Source organism: Pelmatolapia mariae, linkage group LG7 (genome assembly GCF_036321145.2).
Source record: "Pelmatolapia mariae isolate MD_Pm_ZW linkage group LG7, Pm_UMD_F_2, whole genome shotgun sequence".
Lineage (NCBI taxonomy): Eukaryota > Metazoa > Chordata > Actinopteri > Cichliformes > Cichlidae > Pelmatolapia > Pelmatolapia mariae.
In genome coordinates, this window is record NC_086233.1 from 33,987,031 (window position 1) to 34,006,516 (window position 19,486).

Genomic DNA, 19,486 nt, shown 5'->3' on the forward strand with positions numbered 1-19,486 from the left:
GGATAGAGAGCCCTCATTAGATGACTTGAGAGTCCCGCTTGAGAGTCATATATGGGTGCAAAAGTTTGCTAATGTGCTTCACCATTCAGAGACTTAAAGGTGAACTCCAGAAGCTTGAAAGAATTCTGAATAATGGGAGCAAGTACAGTGAGACTGGCACAGGTGTGATGTGAGAGTGCTTCGAGGATCTGGTAAGGAGCTTTGCAGCTGCGTTTGATCCAGGGAGACTTTACTGAAGCAGGTGAAGACTGAGTTACAATAGTTCTGGTGAGATAAAATGAAAGCATGGATAGAATGAGCATGAATCTGTAGGTTTTGATGTACTGATATTTCTCAACCAATTCCCCATTAAATGCCACTCTCAGGGAGTAGTGAGTGAACCCAGTCCTCACAATAACTGTAGTATTTAAAAATGAAACACTGGCTTTGTGCTTACAGCACCATGCAAAAGTCTTTTATTTATAATTTATGAGAAAATAGGAAATAAGTCCACCAATTTATTTAAATACGCAAGAATATGGAAATCAGAGTTCATACAAATCTAATGAGGCTGAAAGTCAATATTTAATATGACCAACTTTATTCTGAATCTCTTAGGCAAGCTTTCTTGAAAATTCTTTTAGTAGTTTTCAGGAATAGTTCTCCAGGCCTCTCGTCAGCAGACACTCACTGTTGCACCTCTCTCCTGACCTCTTATGTACTTATTGATGACAATTTGAGCCAAATATTTCAAATTTGGATCCATTATTCCTGCTGCTGCTAATTTTTAGTCCAGTTTTTTGTAATTTGACACACCTCACATTTTCCTCCTGTTTCCCTTCCTTAAGAATGGCTTCTTGATGAGGTCACTCTCAAATTATTAGATTTTTGTGACAGGCTGATAGTAAAAATTGAAAGATACAATTTAAAATTGGTTCTTTGGTAATTGTCTGTTATTTGAAGACAAAACACTGATTAATCTCTTTACTTAGGTGCATTTTCATCTGTGAACAGGCCAGTGTAAGTGGCTTAACTAACAACAAACAAACAAACAAAAAAAACCCCCACAAATAAAAGGCTCAGGTAGAAAGATGGGACTGACAATGAGTGAAAAAGCAGTTTACACTGAAAGACCACTTTAAAAATTACAAGGAAAATTTGATTTCTTGAAAGCAAAATATAAAAAGCAAGGGACAGCTCAAGACTTTTTGCACAGAACTGTACAATACATATAAATTATACATGATAATATTGTAAGTCATGCCACAGCGGTTCTTTTTCTGTGGTTATAGTTATACAGTTACACAGAAAAGGGACAGAACACACAATAAACAAACCCAAAGAGTTTTCCTGATATTTTGCTCCTAGACAGTAACAAGTACGTTATCCTTGATAACACACTCGTTGTATAACTGTGTAGTAAAAATCTGATATTGTAACTAGCCCTAGACTGAACTATTTGAATAATACATTATTTTGATGTAGAGGACCAAAATACAATTAAACCGTGTATCATCATAACTCTACAGATGCAACCATATAACAGCAGACCATATTTTCTTTCTACTTTAGCTGATCTAGCAGCAACGCTCCTGTCATTAACCTGTAATTGTGTTTACTTTTTTCCTGGTTATGCAATGAATATAAAATAATTAAATTTGCAGCTGAGCAGATTGGTAATGACTGCTGGTCAACAGAGTATTTATGAGCAAATTGCATTCCCATTTTACTGTCTGAACTGGCAAATATGTAAATGAGAACAACTGTGTTGTGAATATGACTTTGTTAAGGTGCAGTAAGTCATTGCAGAGAGCAGAGAAAGGCCAAACACAATCAGACAGGTGGTCTCCTTCCCTTATTCCCTCCCTTTATCTCCTGCTTCTTTCTCTCTAACCACAAACATAATTTGGTTTGTTTAAACAATGTCAGAAACAAATAAAATGCGCCACTGAGTTTTAGGTTAATTGCTAATAATGAATGGCATTAATCTACGCTCTTAAGTGAGCTGCATCAGCTGCTCCTATAAAAATAGATCCAATGCCTAAGGATAGCAGAGTGGACAAAAGAGCTGGGAATGAGTCACTCCATATGTGCAGTCAGTCGACAACACAGACTGTCTACAGTGGCATCAGATCAGCTGCAGTAACCATGGTGAAGCTGGAGCACTATCCAGCCTAGTCCTGGGTACATTCTCCAGTTAAATGAAAAGTACGTAGTGCATGAGGTATTTGGGCTTCATGTGAAAAACTGTGTCAGATACAGAGAATTATGTTAAAACATTTCCTGCGTGAAAATGAAATGAGGGATTTTTCAGTGTTAGGTTTCCCTGTGAAAAACAACCAACACAGGCTGTTTTTTAAAATTATTCTAAATTGTTTTTTTTGTTTTTTCATTTGTGGGGGTTTTTGGTACATTTTACACATTATACTGAGAAAACTAAGTGCACTAAGATGGAGCTTCTTTATTTATACATTAGCTTTATTTTGTGGTCACTTTGGCTCATTGAAGCTGAATAAAATCTAGTTTTCTAAATTATTTTTTAAATGAAATTGCTTTTTTGGTGTACTTGCTGGTACAGTATCTCTAAATACATTAATGCCATTTGCACAGGCTTTCTGTCGGCCCATGATACTACAGTGTACTTAAGAAATTGGAAATAAAATGTCTTTGATTTATCGTGTTTTTTTTATAAGGTGAACTTCTGCAGACTATGAGAAAATCACGACACTTTTAAGAGCTGGGGAGGAAGGAAAAATAAAACAAGCATAAATCTCAGAAGAGCTAAGAAAACTTCAATCCCACACAGAGACTTTACAGGAGAACACAGGCAGAAAATGTATTCTCTTTTGATCTTTCTCTTTACTTTGTCAGACTGACACAAGCCTCCTCATAGATTACCTTTGCGTGCGTGTTCAGCAGCTCAAACAACGCCATGACCAGCTGCTCCACTCCTATGTGTCCGTCCCGGTACTCCTCCACGTAGTAGACCATGGTCTGTCGCTCCGCCTCTGTCAGCAGGTGGCGTGCCTGCTCCTCCAGCATGGCACGGGATTGATTCACTAGACTGGACAGGGTTACCTGTGAGCCTGCCACACCCTTATAAAACCCAGACTAGATGAAAGAAAAGAAAAGAAAAGAGACAAATGATTGACAAAGGCAATCAGGACTTGTATTATTTTATTTTTAAAATTGATTTCGATGTCTTGTTTATTTATTTGGGTGATGGAGTGAAGAAGCAAGCTGAATTGAAGAGGTGAAGAACAGGTCAGGGAGAGGAGTGGTGGTGGAGGCAGTTAAATACAATTAAGAGATGTTTTAGTGAAAGACGAGGTCATGCCCGATGGAGGAGGAGGAGGAGAACATGGGATGAGATGAAGAAAGAAAACCAGAAAGAAGTAGATGTTACAGAAGTAGGAGGCGTGTTCGAGTGGCAGGAAACGGATCAAGGCAGACAAAAGAAGTCACTCCCATACACACCAAACTATCCATCATGCTCTTAATCCCGCATATAAATTATCATTCTACTTCCCTTTTCCAGCTGTCCTACTACCATCTATTATCATTAGCGCTTTGTGGTGCCAGCACCACAGCTTGCAGGAGGACAGATACTGTGCTGTTCACACATGTGGGTGGCATTTACAGCCTTTATATCCATCTCTGTAGTGCCAGCTGGTTTTTCTGTCAATCATAAAAACTCTCTGGCACTTTGGCAACTTATAAATGCCAATATCACTTCTTCTGCTCCTTTTCTCTCACTGTCTCTTCCCTTTCTTTTCTCAGTTATCTGCTAGCCTGCACGCAGCTTTTCTTTAATTAACTCCTTAATCAAAGACACAACTTCAAAGTCACAGCTTCAGGGTCTGTGTCTGCCTGTGTTTGTACAGACAGAACCAGGAGAAAGAAACAGGCTTGGCGCCGCCTTCCCCTCCTCCCTTCCTATTCTCTGCCTTCACCTCATCCTCAACTCTTTTTAGCACTTGACCGTGTGTATCATAGGCTGTAGCTGTTGCAGTGTCCCAATCTCAGCAGAGCCAACAACTGTTTAATGCCCAAGGTGAACTGTGGCACTACCACACCCGAATCTTAATCGCTGCAATGCTTACCGCGAGAATTTCTCTAAAGCGTCTATGTCCCAGTTATTTACCTCAAGGGCACAGTGGATTGAACTGAAGAGGCCACAGAAGGCATGTTAGTCTGTCTCTTGCTGTCATATTAGAGGGCAGATTGGCACTTGAGGGAACTAATGAAATCGGTCATCAGTCTGCTGGAGTGGAACACCTGCAGACTCGTGCTAATAACTTCTGCGGGAAAATGCGAGGATGGAGAGAGGCCGCTTTTACTGTAAAGCTGTGGTTTTACAGTTAATGGATATCCGGAAAAGGCCAGCCTGTTCACTGGACCTGGTCCATCTCTGAGGTCATTCATTGGCAGGGTTTGTTAAATGCCAGATAAACGGATTGGCAATTTTATCAGAGTGACAGACAACAACGGCTAGGACCACAGCCGACATCCAGTCGATAAAGAGCAAATCAGATAAAGTCAGTTCAAAAACTTGCCCATTTAAATGTCACAACCCTTATCTTTGCCAGAGCTTGACTCTGTTTTAAAATAAGGAGGAAAACTTGAGAGGCAAAAGATATGAGAAGATGCGTCTCGTTGAGTCAGTCTCTGCTCGTGCCAGGGTCACAATAATGTAGTGTACAGCAGAGTATTATTCCACTACATCTAGTAGACAGGTAGATGCTGAAAACAATGAGGAAAATGTGTATGATAGCTCCACATGGTTGTCACACTCCATTCTGTACCAGTCTGAATTCTGGGTGGGGAATTAAGCAGTAGAACAATCACAGCTATTAAAAATTATTCTTACAGTTTTCTTTAAAAGTGGTTATATGCTGTTTTCTAGAGCTGAACCAATACATCCATTGGCTTAAACTGACCAGTCACAGACATACTGGTATCGGCGTATATTTATTATCTGATAGAAGAACATAACTAAAAATAATACTTTAAGCATTAAAATAACAACTAAAAATCCCAAAGAATGTGCGAAATACACTACTGATTTATAAGCTAAGTGTTAGGTTCATCGCCAGGCATAATTGCTGAAAACTACACAGACTGTATATCAGAGATGAAGGTAGTCATCATGACACGAGTCACTGGTTAATGAAATCCTGTTTCAAGGAATTTAACTGTTGCTAGCTTAGTCTTTTGAAATCAAATGTGATGTGGAAAGGATGAATCTGAGAAACCAAGGGACCCTCATGTTTCAGCGACTTGCCAATCAAAAGGTGGTTCCGCCCTGAAGAATATCTTGTTTTGCTCTTCTGTTTTACTCTAAAACTGATCTTTATTTATGAGCATCATGTAAATAAGATGAGGCACTAGCGATTAAGATCATTAGCCCCACAATTTCTCTACAACTCGATTTCTTTTTGCAATCAGAGGAGGCTATCAAAAAGAATGAGTTAATTCATTTTCTGGAAATCATACCTATTTTTTATATACAGGCCAGATACATATTTTTCATATCTTTAAATTATCACTCAGACTGTGTATGTGGTTAAAAGTGGGAGTGGCTATGGTTATGACTAGTTTAGAAAAAAAATCTAAATGGGCCAAAACAGCTACACTGAGACTAAAACCCTGTGGAGGAGGTTGTCACATTTGTGTTTCAGTTACTGGGTGATATTCTTTGATGATTGTTATTCCTGGTTTTGGTTATCTTTCATTTATGCTCAGTGATCTTAGTTCTTCCTTCCTGTGTATTCTTCTTAGCCTGTGTTTAGTCTCTGTCCCCATGTTTTCTCTGTACCTGTCCTGCTCCCACGCCTCATGTCTAGTCACCCTTGTCTCTATGGCTGTATCCCAATTCAGGGTCTGCAGCCTTAAAGGCCGCATTTTAAGGCTGATTACGTCACAGTGACGCGACGAAGGCTGTCCCAATTCAAAGGCTGCTCGAAATGCGGCCTTCAAATGCGTCCTTCATTTCCCTGAATTTTAAGGATGTGGCGGTGTAGACTTTGTGGCCCAACATATCCCAGATTGCATAGCGCGGCGGTGGTGTGGATACTTTTGCCGGAAAAAAAAAAAAACGGTGGAAGAGGGGCGCCCGAAGAGTAAACTTTTAAAAGTAAGTACTGAATATTATGTCACTTATTTATGTGCAAATGTTTAACAACGAAGAACATTAAAACATTACTGTTGGCTACATGTCGGCAAAGTTATGTGACATTAGTGACGTTTGTACTAACTTGATTTTAAAGCCTTTACTTTAAAATATACGCCGTTCAATGGTTGACCTTAATCTTACAGAGAATGTGATAATTTCATGGATATTTAAAGTAAGCACTGAGAGAAATTTAGTAATGCCAACATATTGAAAGAACAGTATTTGTCTGTTATATATAATACATTTATATATACAGTGTCAAAGGAACCTGTCTTTGAGTGAAGATTTAAGGTGACAGGAAATATAAATAAATGCAGCTTGAAGCTCAGTATTTGAAACAGAGTTCATTCACTGCTGTAATAACTAATACTGATTGAAATAATAACTTTAATATTGGCCATATTATATTTACATTACCAAAGCGAGATGACTTTAGTCTCATGAACAACATTAGGTAATTGCTATTTACTAGCTAATCTTAAAATGACTGTTCAGTACAGAAATGAAGCCCAATAATCATGATTTCACAGTCCCGTGGTCTCAGCCTCAGATACTTACCAAATCAAAGCTCATGTAGAAACAAACAAACAAATGAACAAAATATGTTCTCCTTCATTTCTGTCAAACAATGCTGTATGAAACGTTTCCAGCTGTTAGTATCATGGTTGCTAGGCAACCTGGGCAGCGCGACGGAGGCTAGACCGTCCCATTTCACAAGCCTCACACTTCCGGCCTTAGCGGTCTTTGAGTACGCGGCCCTTGTGGACCGTTAAGGCTGCGTACTTTAAGGCTGCAGACCCTGAATTGGGATACAGCCAAAGTTCCCTCTGACTCCGACTCAGTCATGTCTCAGTGTGAAGCCCGTGTCTCTGAGTCTGTGTCTTTGCGTATGTGTCATATTTCCTGTTTTACTTTGATAGTGTGGTATGTCAGTGTGTCTAGTTTTGCTTCCCCTTGTCTAATTAATCCCAGCTGTGTTTCCCTCCTGTTTCCCATTCCCTCATTACTCCCTTGTATATTTAAGCCCTGTGTTTTCCTCTGTCTGTTGTTGCATCATACTCTCACTATACTATGTGTTTCTTCCCTCTGTGTTTCAAGTCAATTCCTAGTTTTCAATTCCTGGTTTAGTTTCTAGTTTTGCTTTGTGTTTGGATGTGAAGTTTTCCAGCATTTAAGCTGAGTTTTGAGTTTACTCCTCCATTTATGGGTCCTGCGTTTTGGGTCCAACATCCTGCCACACAGCACACCATGACAGAGGTGGTCTCAGTCCAGTTTCAAAAGAATTCCAGAGTGGTTCTCATATGGTGAGAATGGGCTCTAACCTTGTCTGGGTCTGAGTTAAACATAGCCATGTATATGTTTTCATTCTAGGATGCGGAAGAGCGCGACAGACATTCTGACTGCTGTAGATGGTAGCCATAAAATCAATGTAAATTCTTCAGTCAAAAACACAGCACCTTCTCCATGTATTTATTATTGTAGCTCTCAATAAGTGGACTGATTGTTCTCATGTGGTTTGTAGTGACACATTTTTGCTCATTTGGGAGATTTCTTTGTGTTACAAGAAACCAAATCACTGGAAAAAGCTCTACATTTTACACACTCATTAAATGATTCAGACCACAGTAAGTATGGTGGGAAATAGTTAGAAATGGATTGAAATCTGTAAACATCTGTTATTACATGACCAGATATTATAATAAATGAGGGCTTGTTCTGTATAGCAGTGCGACACTCCCGACCCCAACAAAGAGATTAAGTAATCAAAGAAAATCAACAGCATTGTAATATGATTGTGTTTTTAGTTAATTTTGTTACAGCAGCTTTCACTTACTCAAGCACCAAATGGTCAGAAACAACAAGAATGTGTAGATTTCTGTCAAATAAGGTAAGACTTATGTGGAGCAGTAGCATGTAGCCACCCCTCACAGGCTGATCGTGTGTCAGAAAACAAACAAACAAGCAAACAAAAAAAATCCTGTAGACCTGGACATAACTAAAACCAAGAATGTGGATCTTGTGGTGTCAAAATAAAACTACTTGTTTAAATATGACAGCTGTGACTGAGATTAACCCTGTGATATTAACTTGACAATGAATTTGTCCAGCCACACTGTCTTGAGTTCTAACTTTAATGAGGATGCAGATTCAGTGAAAACAAAGTTATATATTAGTGACCAATGAAATTAATTCATGTTTTTCTTCTTGACTTTTGAGAACAGTATAAAGCTGACAAGAACAATCACAGGCTGCATATTTACAGCTCTTTTTATCATGAAAACAAGTTCAATTCTCACTAAAAGTGCAGATTTCCACACTTTCTCACATTCCTGAACTCTGTTTGTGGACAGTTCAGTACCATTTTTCCTCACACAGGTTCATGCACCTTTATAACAAGTCGAGGAAAACAACTGGAGGAAGGCTAGAGGGAAGATTACCATGCTGTAGCTGTAACAGTTGACTGCAAATAATGATGGTACAGATCGGGCCTGACCTTGGAGGGCAGAGCTTGGTATTAAAACCTGACAAGGTCTCTTCTGGTGTGTTGAAATATTAGAACCTCAGAAAAACAGAATACAACAGCTTTTCAACTCCATCATTAGCTTCCATCTGTCAGAGCTTGAATATGTTAACTTTAAAGAGGCATTACGGACCTACATTCGCAGGGTGATTGTGTTTAAATATCCTTTCGAACATCATACTTATAATGCTCCATCACCGACAGAAGAAGCCATAAACAAGCGGGTTTAATTGGTGGACTCAGATCTCGTGAGCTGTTTTTATTCTGCACACATCTAAGATGTGAAATCGACCGTCCTCTTATTTCACCTGTGGACTGCAAATCAACTTCATTAATGGGACAGGTGTGGTCGCTTATTACTGCAAAGCTTTCTTTCAACCCAATGGTTCCTAAATAAATATGGACAAGACAAACTTTAACTTTTCGTCTTTGGGAAAATCTTCCATGTATTGGAAAATAAAAATTAGTAAAGAAATCAATCTGCGACAGATCAGGAGTGTTTGACACTCTTAGAAGACAGGCTAATTTACAATATGTGGTTATAAAACACACGGCCCTTTTTGATTGTCTCCCCTCGCAATGCATGCCTGCTGCCTGCAAATGCTCACATCTATTATACATCTGACTCATAGACAGAAACATATATTTCTGTACAGCTGAAATTATTATTGGCAGACTTGATTTTGCATTCATATTCAAGCAATCTTATTTGATTGAAGTTTGAGTGAAACTATTTAATTAAAAATATGCACAGGCTGCTGATTTGTTGATTGCTTAAATGGATTTAATGTAGAGGTTAGTGTTAAAGCAGATAGATAGGTAAGTAAGATAGTTAAGAATTGAAAGGAAATTAATACCTAGCGATACTGAAAACTGGACTGTTTTCTTAACTTGACATTTGCAAGGCACCTGTATGGGTGTGCCATAAAGTTGCACAGTTGCACTCAAGGAAAAAAAGGTTTCCCTTATAACAGTGTAGCACTTATGTTCTAAAAAGCTGAAATGAAATAATAAAATGAATACAAGTCCTTCGGATTTTGCCAAATCCCACAAAAAATGCAAAAAATGTCTTTTTATTTAAGTCAGACCACATCTTGTTGTAAAGCTTATCCAGATGGTGTGCAAGCAAACCCACATCTCCTATCAGAGATTTTACATTTCATTAGACTTGCTGTCAATATATTCAGACATATATCAGCTGCAATCTTTAGATTGCTAACTGAGATGCATTGGCGAGCTTCAGTGGAGACCAGCGCTGACAGACGGGATCCATTGGTTTGGAAATCACACCCTCTCAAAGTCTGTGCCCGATCAAGCACAATCACTGTGATAGTTCCAGTTTACAGCTGACAGAGTTTAAACGTGTGTGTATTGGTAACATTTACGTAAGAACCACTGCAATGTGTATTTACCATCAGTCATTGCTTCAGATTTACCTGCTTTGTGTTTGTACTGTTTCTGTACCTATTTATCTTTACACAGACTGATGGTCATCATTCCACACTATAATCTGATCTGTTGTACTTGGAACACACTGAGCAAAGGTATGCCATTCAAATTTCTAATTTGCCTTTCAAATTTCTACTGCTTTTTTCTGTATATTTTGCTTTTTAAGGAATCAGACTTTCTTGCAATTTTTAAAGTAGTCTTTAAAATTTTGAATTAGATTTTTTTTGTTAACAGCAGGTCCCATTGCTTCAGTTAAACCTATGAAAAATGCCAAAGATAACAAAGATTGCCAGGCATAAAATGGTATTTTTGTACCAGCTAGGTGATTTCTAAACAGCTATTAGCTGAAAATGTAGGCTATGCTGTTATTTGAGGAAACTGGACAAGTACAAAAGAACTATCTATAGCAGATGAACAGTATCTAAAAGTCATGTCATAGAAACAGAAAAATAATCCAGCTCCAGATCTGAGAGATGCATCTGGCCCTTCAGCTAATGCATCTACTGTTCACTGAAGCGTGATCAGTAAAAGGTCTCAGTGGAAGTGTGGCTGTTAAGAAACACACTTCAGGAAGTGAAAGAGAAACAAAAAAGTCTGAGGTATGCCAAATTACACAAGAACTGGACTGAGAATCAGCGCCAACAGGTCAGATGGAGTGATCAATCCGAATTTTACAATTTTGGTTCAAACCATCGTCAGTATGCACAGAGAGGATTGGGAGAGAGATAAACAGTGTGTGTCTACAGCCATCTGTAAAACATGTTGGAGGCTTGATCATGGTTTGTCACTCCAGGCAGTGGTGTTGGGGATCTTGTCAAAATTGATGGAATTATGAAGGCTGAAAAGTACCACCAGATTTTGATGCACCATCCAATACCACATAGTGCACATCTGATTGCCAACAGTTCCATGTTTGCGCATGGCAATGACCCCAAACACACTGCCAATGCAGTAAAAGCATACCTGGATAGAAAAACACACAGTGGAACACTATCAGTCATGGACTGGCGCTGCTTATTTGCTGTAATGCATTTTGTTGTCTCTCAAACAACATTGACTTGCTTTAGATCAGAGCCCAAATGGGGTCAGAGCAGAATTAATGATTGAGGATTGCTGTGTGACCTATTCTTAATTAATTTGCTTATCGGTCTGGTTTGGCCTTTGGGCTGCAATTACAGGATGAAGGGAGTGAGGAAGGGGGCGTGTAGGACAGCTGATGTGACCGCTGGGGTAAACTGACTCTACAGGCACCAGCCCAAGGATGTGATGAGAGGAGGATACAGGAAATTATAGGATAAACAGAAACCCCTTTGCTTGTTTAAGCAGCAAAATCAGCAGCAGATCACTCTGAGAGAGATTAATATTTATGCCGAGGATGCGTTGCCACAGTGTGAGGTTAGCAGCAGGGGTCGACTCTGACAGTGGCTGCCTAGCTCATGTGGAGGAGCTGCAGAGCTGTGAATTATCACCTTCCTCCGTTCTGCTGAGCCCTAAAGCCCTGCTGCTATACATCTTACCCTCTTAATGCGTCCCCACGCACCCCCTCTTTGTCTTTGTGTGTGTCTCTCCCTCACACACACAAACACCAAACACACAGACATACACTCTCTCTCATACATATGCAGCATATTTGAGTACAGAGTCTCCACTTTTCCTCGGATATACTGTACATTAGCTGTTTTTAGGTTATTCTGTACTCATGCATTTGGTTTTATTTCTAACACTGCTTTATTTTCTCTACCTGTGTGCCTACAGAAAGCACCTGGTGTTCTTACAGCCAGCTCAGGGATTTCTAGTGATTCTGTGGAAGGCTGTGCTTTTATATTAAAGCAACTTTAAAGTGATACAGAACAAAATATATTGTGTGAAAACCCAGAAAGTATGCGGATACCTGAACATTGCGAGTGGGGCCCCAGGTGTGGCTGGGGACATCCACAGGAAAAAAACACAACAACAAAACAGACCACAAACCATACAAAGCAGCAAAGAGGCACGCAAAACAAAAAGTCAAAAAACTCCAAAATACCAAACACAATATACGATGTAATGCAAGAGCTTATTCCCACAGATAATCAGACTCCCGAGGCCTGTACTAAGCAGCAGGATTTCTTCTTATCTAGGTAACATAAATGTTAACAGGTATGAAATCCTACTGACCAATCAATTCTCTGGAAAATAGCATCGCTATTCCTAGAAGATACTTCTGTGTGCAGATAGTAGGAGGGTCTCAAGATTTTGTTATTAGTGTCTTTGTCTCGTAGAGCCTTGGATGCACCTATATTGCTTAATTTTTTTGCCCTGTTGGTAAAACTGATTTTCAACAATTGTATTGTTTTCTAAGCTCCTTAAGCAGAGCATCTATTTGTACTTGCTGAGCTTAGAACAAATTTGCACAAAGACTAAGCCTACATTTGAAATCCGTTGTTGTACTCTCATAGCTTTAACCACCACCGGGGCTACAGCTAAAAGAATTAAACACTAAAACAGTCTTTTAAACATTTATAAAATGAAATCCTCGATTATAATCCATCAGCTTCTTCATGCCTTAATGATAGAATTGTGATACTGATGAGCCCATTAACTTGCAGTACACAGTAAGCATTTTTGATGGCTTTTTTTGCCTGCTTCAAATAGGCTAAGCTTTTTTAATTTAACAGCTCTTTTCCAGTCTTTCTGACTAAAACATTTTAAGCACTCACACATTTATACAGCACCTTTAATACTAAACTACTATAGAGCGCTTTTCTCTCACACACAGTCACACAGCTGATTTATCTGTGACAGCTCTCTTACTTTCAGTCTGTATGATGTGTTTAACATTTTTAGATTTTACTCATATTATAGTTTTGATCTTTTTTTGCAAAATCAGCTACTCTGCTGCCAGTACACTTATCCATGCTTATGACCGGTCAGCTTATCCTGATTGCGAATATTAAGGTCAGTAAATACAGATAGCAGCACGATACTGGGTATGCCTAAATTGCTTCGTAGTACAGGGCCCTGAACCCTCTTTAAATATACACAATCATACACTATAAATGCTCACTCCCAGAAGTGTTATGTATGTGAAGTCTGTTTCCTACTTTATATCTAAGAGAAAAACAATTTCAGTCTCCTATGCATTCCTTGCTTTATGGCCCAAAGACAATAAAGTTAACTTTGACTTTGAAGGAAGGAGTTAACAGAGCTGAAATGACTTGTTTTAGATAAGGATGAATCCAAATAAGGATTATTTTAAACATCAGTCATGCAAAGCTGCTGCTATAGAGTCCAAGAATAAAAAAATACCTAATTCAGCATTTACAGCCACTGAATACATTATGCACAACAAGATGCATAATCTGTCATCATAATTCTAATACTGCAAAACACTGAACATCTCAAAGAAACAACATATACAAGGTATATATATGTAAATACATTTACTGGGATCTTTGCTTCTATTTTGGGGGTGGCTGTGGCTCAAGAGAGAGAGCAAATTGTAAGGTCTGTAGTTCGAGCCATGGCTCCTCCAACCTGCACAGTATCCTTGGGCAAGATACTGACCCTGAGTCGTCCCTGAAGCATCTGTTGGAGTTTTTGAGTGGCTGAACGTTAGGTTAAAAGTGCTTAGGCAAGAAAAAAAAGCTCTAGTATGAATGTCGGTGTGAATGAAGCTTGTAGTAAGAAAATGCTTTGAGGCCTCAAATTGAGTAGAAAAGTGCTATATAAAACTACCAGTCCACTTTTTACTTTAAGCAAAAATGTATGTCCTCATACTATTTCTCCGTGCTGGCTGCAGGCAGGCATATAAGCTATGATGTGGTGAATTTAGATTGAATGCAGATAACATGCCACACGATGACATGGCGCAAGTTACAGATTTTTATTGGTTATTCATCATTTTATCTATGTTGCGATCTAAGAGTGGTTATAAAACTTACATTTTCTGAATCATCTACATTAGGGGTGCTGAAATTCAGCCTTGCTTTCAGAGGGGACAAATCCACAATGTTTTTGATGCAGTAGTTTTCATTTGCTCACAATCTTATGTGACAAATGGTACATTCAGCGAGGATTATAGAGACTATTTGTAGACCAGTCAAGCTCTTTGGTAATAAACTTGGAAGTTTATTTTTTATTTGTTTGATTTTTTTTTTTGCCATGTTAAAGAAGGAATGAGCACTCTGAACTTCTGCCTGTGTAACTGTGCAAATAACTTCATAAAACATCCACGAATCTGTAAGTTTAGGAAGCTGATTGTGAAAAATAGGGACTAGCAGGGGAGGAAAAGCAAACACAAAACTCAAACAAGCAAGGAAATGATATACAGTACAAAAATCCACTGGTACACACAGCTGTGTAAAGGTATGCACATTGAAATGCACACGAACAGAATTCTTTGATCTAGAGGATCAAAAGGAACCACGGCCATCATGACAACATGTATTTTACCAAGGACAGGCTCTACGACAAGGCTTTCAAATGGATGCACAGCATGTTTCAAACCGCATGATACAAGACCATGGATATCACACTGCTGACACTTTAATAACAGTATCAGACAGTATTAGTATCAAAGCGCTTCAGTGACCATGAGGAGTATATACATTATAAAGGAACGGTATAAACTGTTGGTTTCCAGATACTGAGAGCGCTCACTGCCATGTATGAATAGACAACCATCTAAGCATCAGGTTGCTGCTGTATATAAACATATTTATTGCTATGAGGCGGTAAGAGCCCAGAGACTCCCAGGGCTCACTATGCTGTCACTCTATGCACTAGGACGAAATGTCTTCATAATAAATGTATGCCTGTTTTGTTTTCCCTTCCTGGCACTGTGGTGAGTTGTAGCAGCTCACACTGTCGTTTTTATTTATTTATTGTTTTGATAGTTCTATCACCTGTTAAAGTTGATTTTTTTTAAATTTGTGATTCAAGGAACAGTGAAATTGCTACTTTTTTATTTTGCAGGTCTTGTAAAGTCAAGTTTTACAAGTCTATTGGTTTTTCTTTGCACTTTGGCCACCTGAGAACCTTCACCAGCTGATTATTTCTATTCCTCAGAGCGAGGCCAGAGGGGCCACAGAGGAAACGATGGGGTTTTAGCGCTGTTCTATGATCATTATGGGGCATGTGAGGTGTTTGGACAATAATATGGAAGATCTCGGTGACCTGATTAAACCCTAGAAGGAGCACTGTGAATGACGTGCTTCATGGACCGTTGGCAGCATGGCAGTGAGATCACATTCACACGGACAATCTGAGCGGCAAGAGGAAATATGAAGGGACTGGACCGCGTGTGACTGAAAAGTGGTGCAATCCCAAACACGTTACTGTGAATAAATGTTCTTGTGGTCTGAATATTGAACTGATAATTGTTGGTATAGGTCTGTATTACTCGCAGAGGGATTTCATCATTGCTTTTGCTGTTTGGATTTCTCCATCAGGTGACACTGAGGTCATCCAAATGACTGTGGCTGTGGTTAATAAACAGATCCACTTACTGGACATGCAGCTGAACACTTTCTCTAACATCTGTTTAAGCTTTGCTGCCACAGGGACATACACAGAAAACCTGCATTTATTCTTGACTGACGCTACCTATTATACAACATTAGATTTTGATTTATTGAACTCTTTGCTTTTTTCCGCATAATTGGCTGTGTATACATTTGGGATATGGAAAGTACTTCTACATTTCCACATTCTCTCATATCATCTGCTTAAGGTGACTGCAGATATATTTTTAACAACATAAAAAATAAACATAAAAAGGCATGATGTTTGTTGGTTAAGCTGTATTGCATTCCTTATAAGATATATATCGTTTTTATCATACGTATCATTTAGATTTCTTCAAACTGGTAATTGTTAGTTAAGTATGACTATGGTAAATATTAAGTTGCAAAATTGCTCTTTCCATAAATAAATAATGTTGGTTGGCTTGGATGATGCAGGTTTAAGGAACTTATGCACTGGCTTTAAATTTCACAGATGATACATCCACCTTTTTTGTACAGTTAATAAATCTAATTTAAGCTACAAACACAGAGCAAGCCCTCCACTGGTTCCGTCACTAGGACAATGTAATAACTCCCTGCAGACAAGAACCAAAACTGTGCTGTGTCTAATACTGCACTATGTGTGAATTATACGTGGCCCACTAAGCTGTCATTAAAATAGCACTTTAAAGTCCTCCTGTGGAGAACATGCCCTTTGCAGCCAGATTATAAATATCTCTTTAAAAGGAAAAATTCTGACTTGTTGCTCTTTTTGAAGTCCAGGGGCATAGGGGCATTGTTAATATTAATTGTCTTTGTCAAATGAGCTGAATACGGTCTGATTTTATTACTTGTGCCTACTGCCCTGCTGTGGTTCAGATGAAAATCAAAGGCTCCATTGATGTCACAAGCAAGAGGGCACTGTTTTAAATTTGTACCTGAAAACCAAACACATTCGATCAATAACAGATCAAAATACAAAACTTTGGGTTTTGCATTTGTATAAGTCCGTCTTTGCTTCAAAGATTACCTTAAAACGATGCCAATTATTACTAATTTTTAATTGAATTAAATTATTATTATAATTTTTTTTTTTTACAAATATGGATTGGAACACGATTAGGCTATATTAGTGAGCAACAGGTTAAAGCAGGTAAAAGTGCAGAAAAATGATTCTCTTTCAAAAAAGTAGGGCTGATATTTAAAATGTAAATAAAAGAAGAATGCAATGATTTGCAAATCTCATAGACCCATATTTTATTCACAACACAGAGTTAGGACAGGTACAAGTTTACCATCTGTTCTTCTTTTAACAACATCTTGTAAATGACTGGGAACTTATTTTTAATTTCATGATGCACAAACTGTTTAATGCAGGAAAAGTCTGGAGTGTAGAGTCTGCGCCAGTACAGCATCTGGACTCTTCTACTTTGAAGCCGTACTGTTATAATAGATGTACTTTCAGCTAAGGAAGGCCTTGCCGAAATAAAGAACCGACAAGCTTTGCCCCCTGAAGATGGCTCATGTTCATGTTCACATATGGTTTTAACCTGCATTTGTGGATGGCACAGTGAGCTGTGTTTACAAACAGCAGCCTCTGGAAGTGTTCTGAGCCCATGCAGTGATTTCCATGACACAATCACAGCTGTTTTTAATTCAGTGTTGCCTTAAGACCCAAATCACAGGCAACCAATAATGTCCCTTGCGTACAGAGATTTCTCCAAATTCCTGGAACCTTCAGATAACATTATGTACTGTAGATGATGAGAGTTTTTTAGTGTTGAGGAACAATTTGTAGATGCAGTGTTAATCCACTGGTGAACCTCTGTTCATCTTTAATTCTGAGAAATTTAGCCTCTCTAAGATGCTCTTTTTACACTCAGCTATGTTGTTTAGTTACCTTAATTAGTTGCAAAATGTTCCTCCACCCATTTCCTTTTAGTACCACTTCTTTTTTAACTTTTGTTGTCCTGTCTCAACATTTTTGAGACATTTAGCTGACATCAAATTCAAAATGAGGTAATATTTTTCAAGACATATTAAAATGTCTCAGTGTAAATAGTTCACATTTTTTCTATGCCCTATTGGGGATAAAATGTGGGCTTTTGAAATTTGGAAATCATAGCATTCTGTTTTTATTTACAGTTTACAAAACTTATTTTTTGGAATTGGGGTTATACTTATAAGCTTTAAAACCCGTGCTAGTGATTGATGAAGTCTACTGCTTTATCATTGTCTGCACATTTGAACACCTTGCGAGAAATGTTTTAAACACATTTTTTCATCAAATTTCTTCCTCTTGTAGTATTTGTTCTTGGCATTGATGCATAGGCACCGAGTGAGGAGATGTGATAAATTGTAAAAAGCACAGGTGTTCTGCCAGTTAAATTCGCAACAACACCAGTTATAAAACTGCAACATCAAAAGCTCAAATCCACCCCGAGAACTGGACTTTTATCCTGTTACCTCAAATTTACAGTGAACTGCAAAATGAATCTGAAAAGCCAAACAAAAAACCTAAAAGGTGTTTTTCAACAGAAACGCGATTGGCAACATACATGAAATTCTCAAGAAGCAGTTAAAAAATGCTTATGAATTTTGTGCAGGGAAACCGTATTTCCAGCAATGTCTGCAACATTATATTTAGCACGTTAATGGTGTCATCTAGTTGAGTCACAGTCCCACCTCCACAGTTCATGTATGCAACCAATTCTGGGAGTTTTTCATCAGATGCCAATATTTCTCTGCAGACGATGGATAGCAGAGTGGATAGGATGGCAAGTGTCCTGTAAATTCTTGGAGAAGATGAAAGAAACTAAGTGGTCATAAATTCTCCTGGCTGAACAATGGAGTCCGCTGAAAGAGCCAGAATGGCTTTTCACACATGACTAACACACAGAGCTTGTAATGCACGGGTAGAATCCACATAACAATAATTGTAGAAATGTATGACGCTGAAATGGCAATGCTTTTACTCCATCAACTAATGACGTGCAGTAATATTAATAAAGTTACTGGTAGAGAAACGTCAGTTACTCTCCTCTCTAATTTACAAAGGTGGGGGAAGTATAACACTGGTAAATTCAGAACATGTGTCTGAACAATTTCAAAGTGTGTATGATAATCAATAAATCAGGCAAATAAATAAATAAAGACATCATGCTCATGTGAAGAATACAGATCTATTTAGAAATCTATAAATAGCCTACCCGATATTAATAAATTGATGATTAATGTTTAATCAATCAAACAGAGAGTAGGGAGAATGGTTTTTTATTATTATTATTATTTTGGAACATGTATTCTTTGAAAAAAACAACTTCTACTATGTACTGTTTTAGCATAATTATGTAACCCTAATGAATATATTATATTTTATTGAAAGTGAAACTGGATCATCCAGGGGTGTGGCTGGAGCCAGCTGCCACAGGGCGGGCGGGCGGGCGGGGTCACCCTGGGCAGAGGGATAACAATGAAAGAGACAAACATTCACACTCACAGTCACACCTTCAGGCACCACCACAGAACGCGATGTGAGGTGCTGCTGACTGCTAAATTCAGCAAATGGCACAAAATTTGAGCTGTGCTGCCCACTGCGCTCTATCTATGCTCTCATTTTTTTGATCTTTATACTTAGTCTATGTGCTCACTCCCTGTCATCCTTTGTTACTACTGGTCACACAAATGTACAGCACAACACGGTTGTTGCATTCATGAGTGCTCCCTTGACGGTGTGCTGCTCTTAGCTCAACATAGCAGGAAACTGTTCATGCGTGGCACAAGCCACTGGAAAAATGGGTTTCAAAAAAGCAGAGGTGCCATTTATGAAGGGCCATTTATGTTTTTTTACTGTGTCACTGTTTTGCGGTCCCCTTC

General features: G+C 38.6%; 1 protein-coding gene across 3 annotated transcripts in view; it reads right to left on the reverse strand.

Annotated features, from left to right (window-relative positions):
• whrna (whirlin a) overlaps positions 1-19,486 on the reverse strand; it is a 202,363-nt gene that overhangs the window by 29,334 nt on the left and 153,543 nt on the right. For all 3 annotated transcript variants that reach the window (XM_063478881.1, XM_063478879.1, XM_063478880.1), the window contains exon 6: positions 2,878-3,090. In XM_063478881.1, coding sequence (XP_063334951.1) covers positions 2,878-3,090 — 213 coding nt within the window. The remainder of the gene's footprint in view (positions 1-2,877; positions 3,091-19,486) is intronic.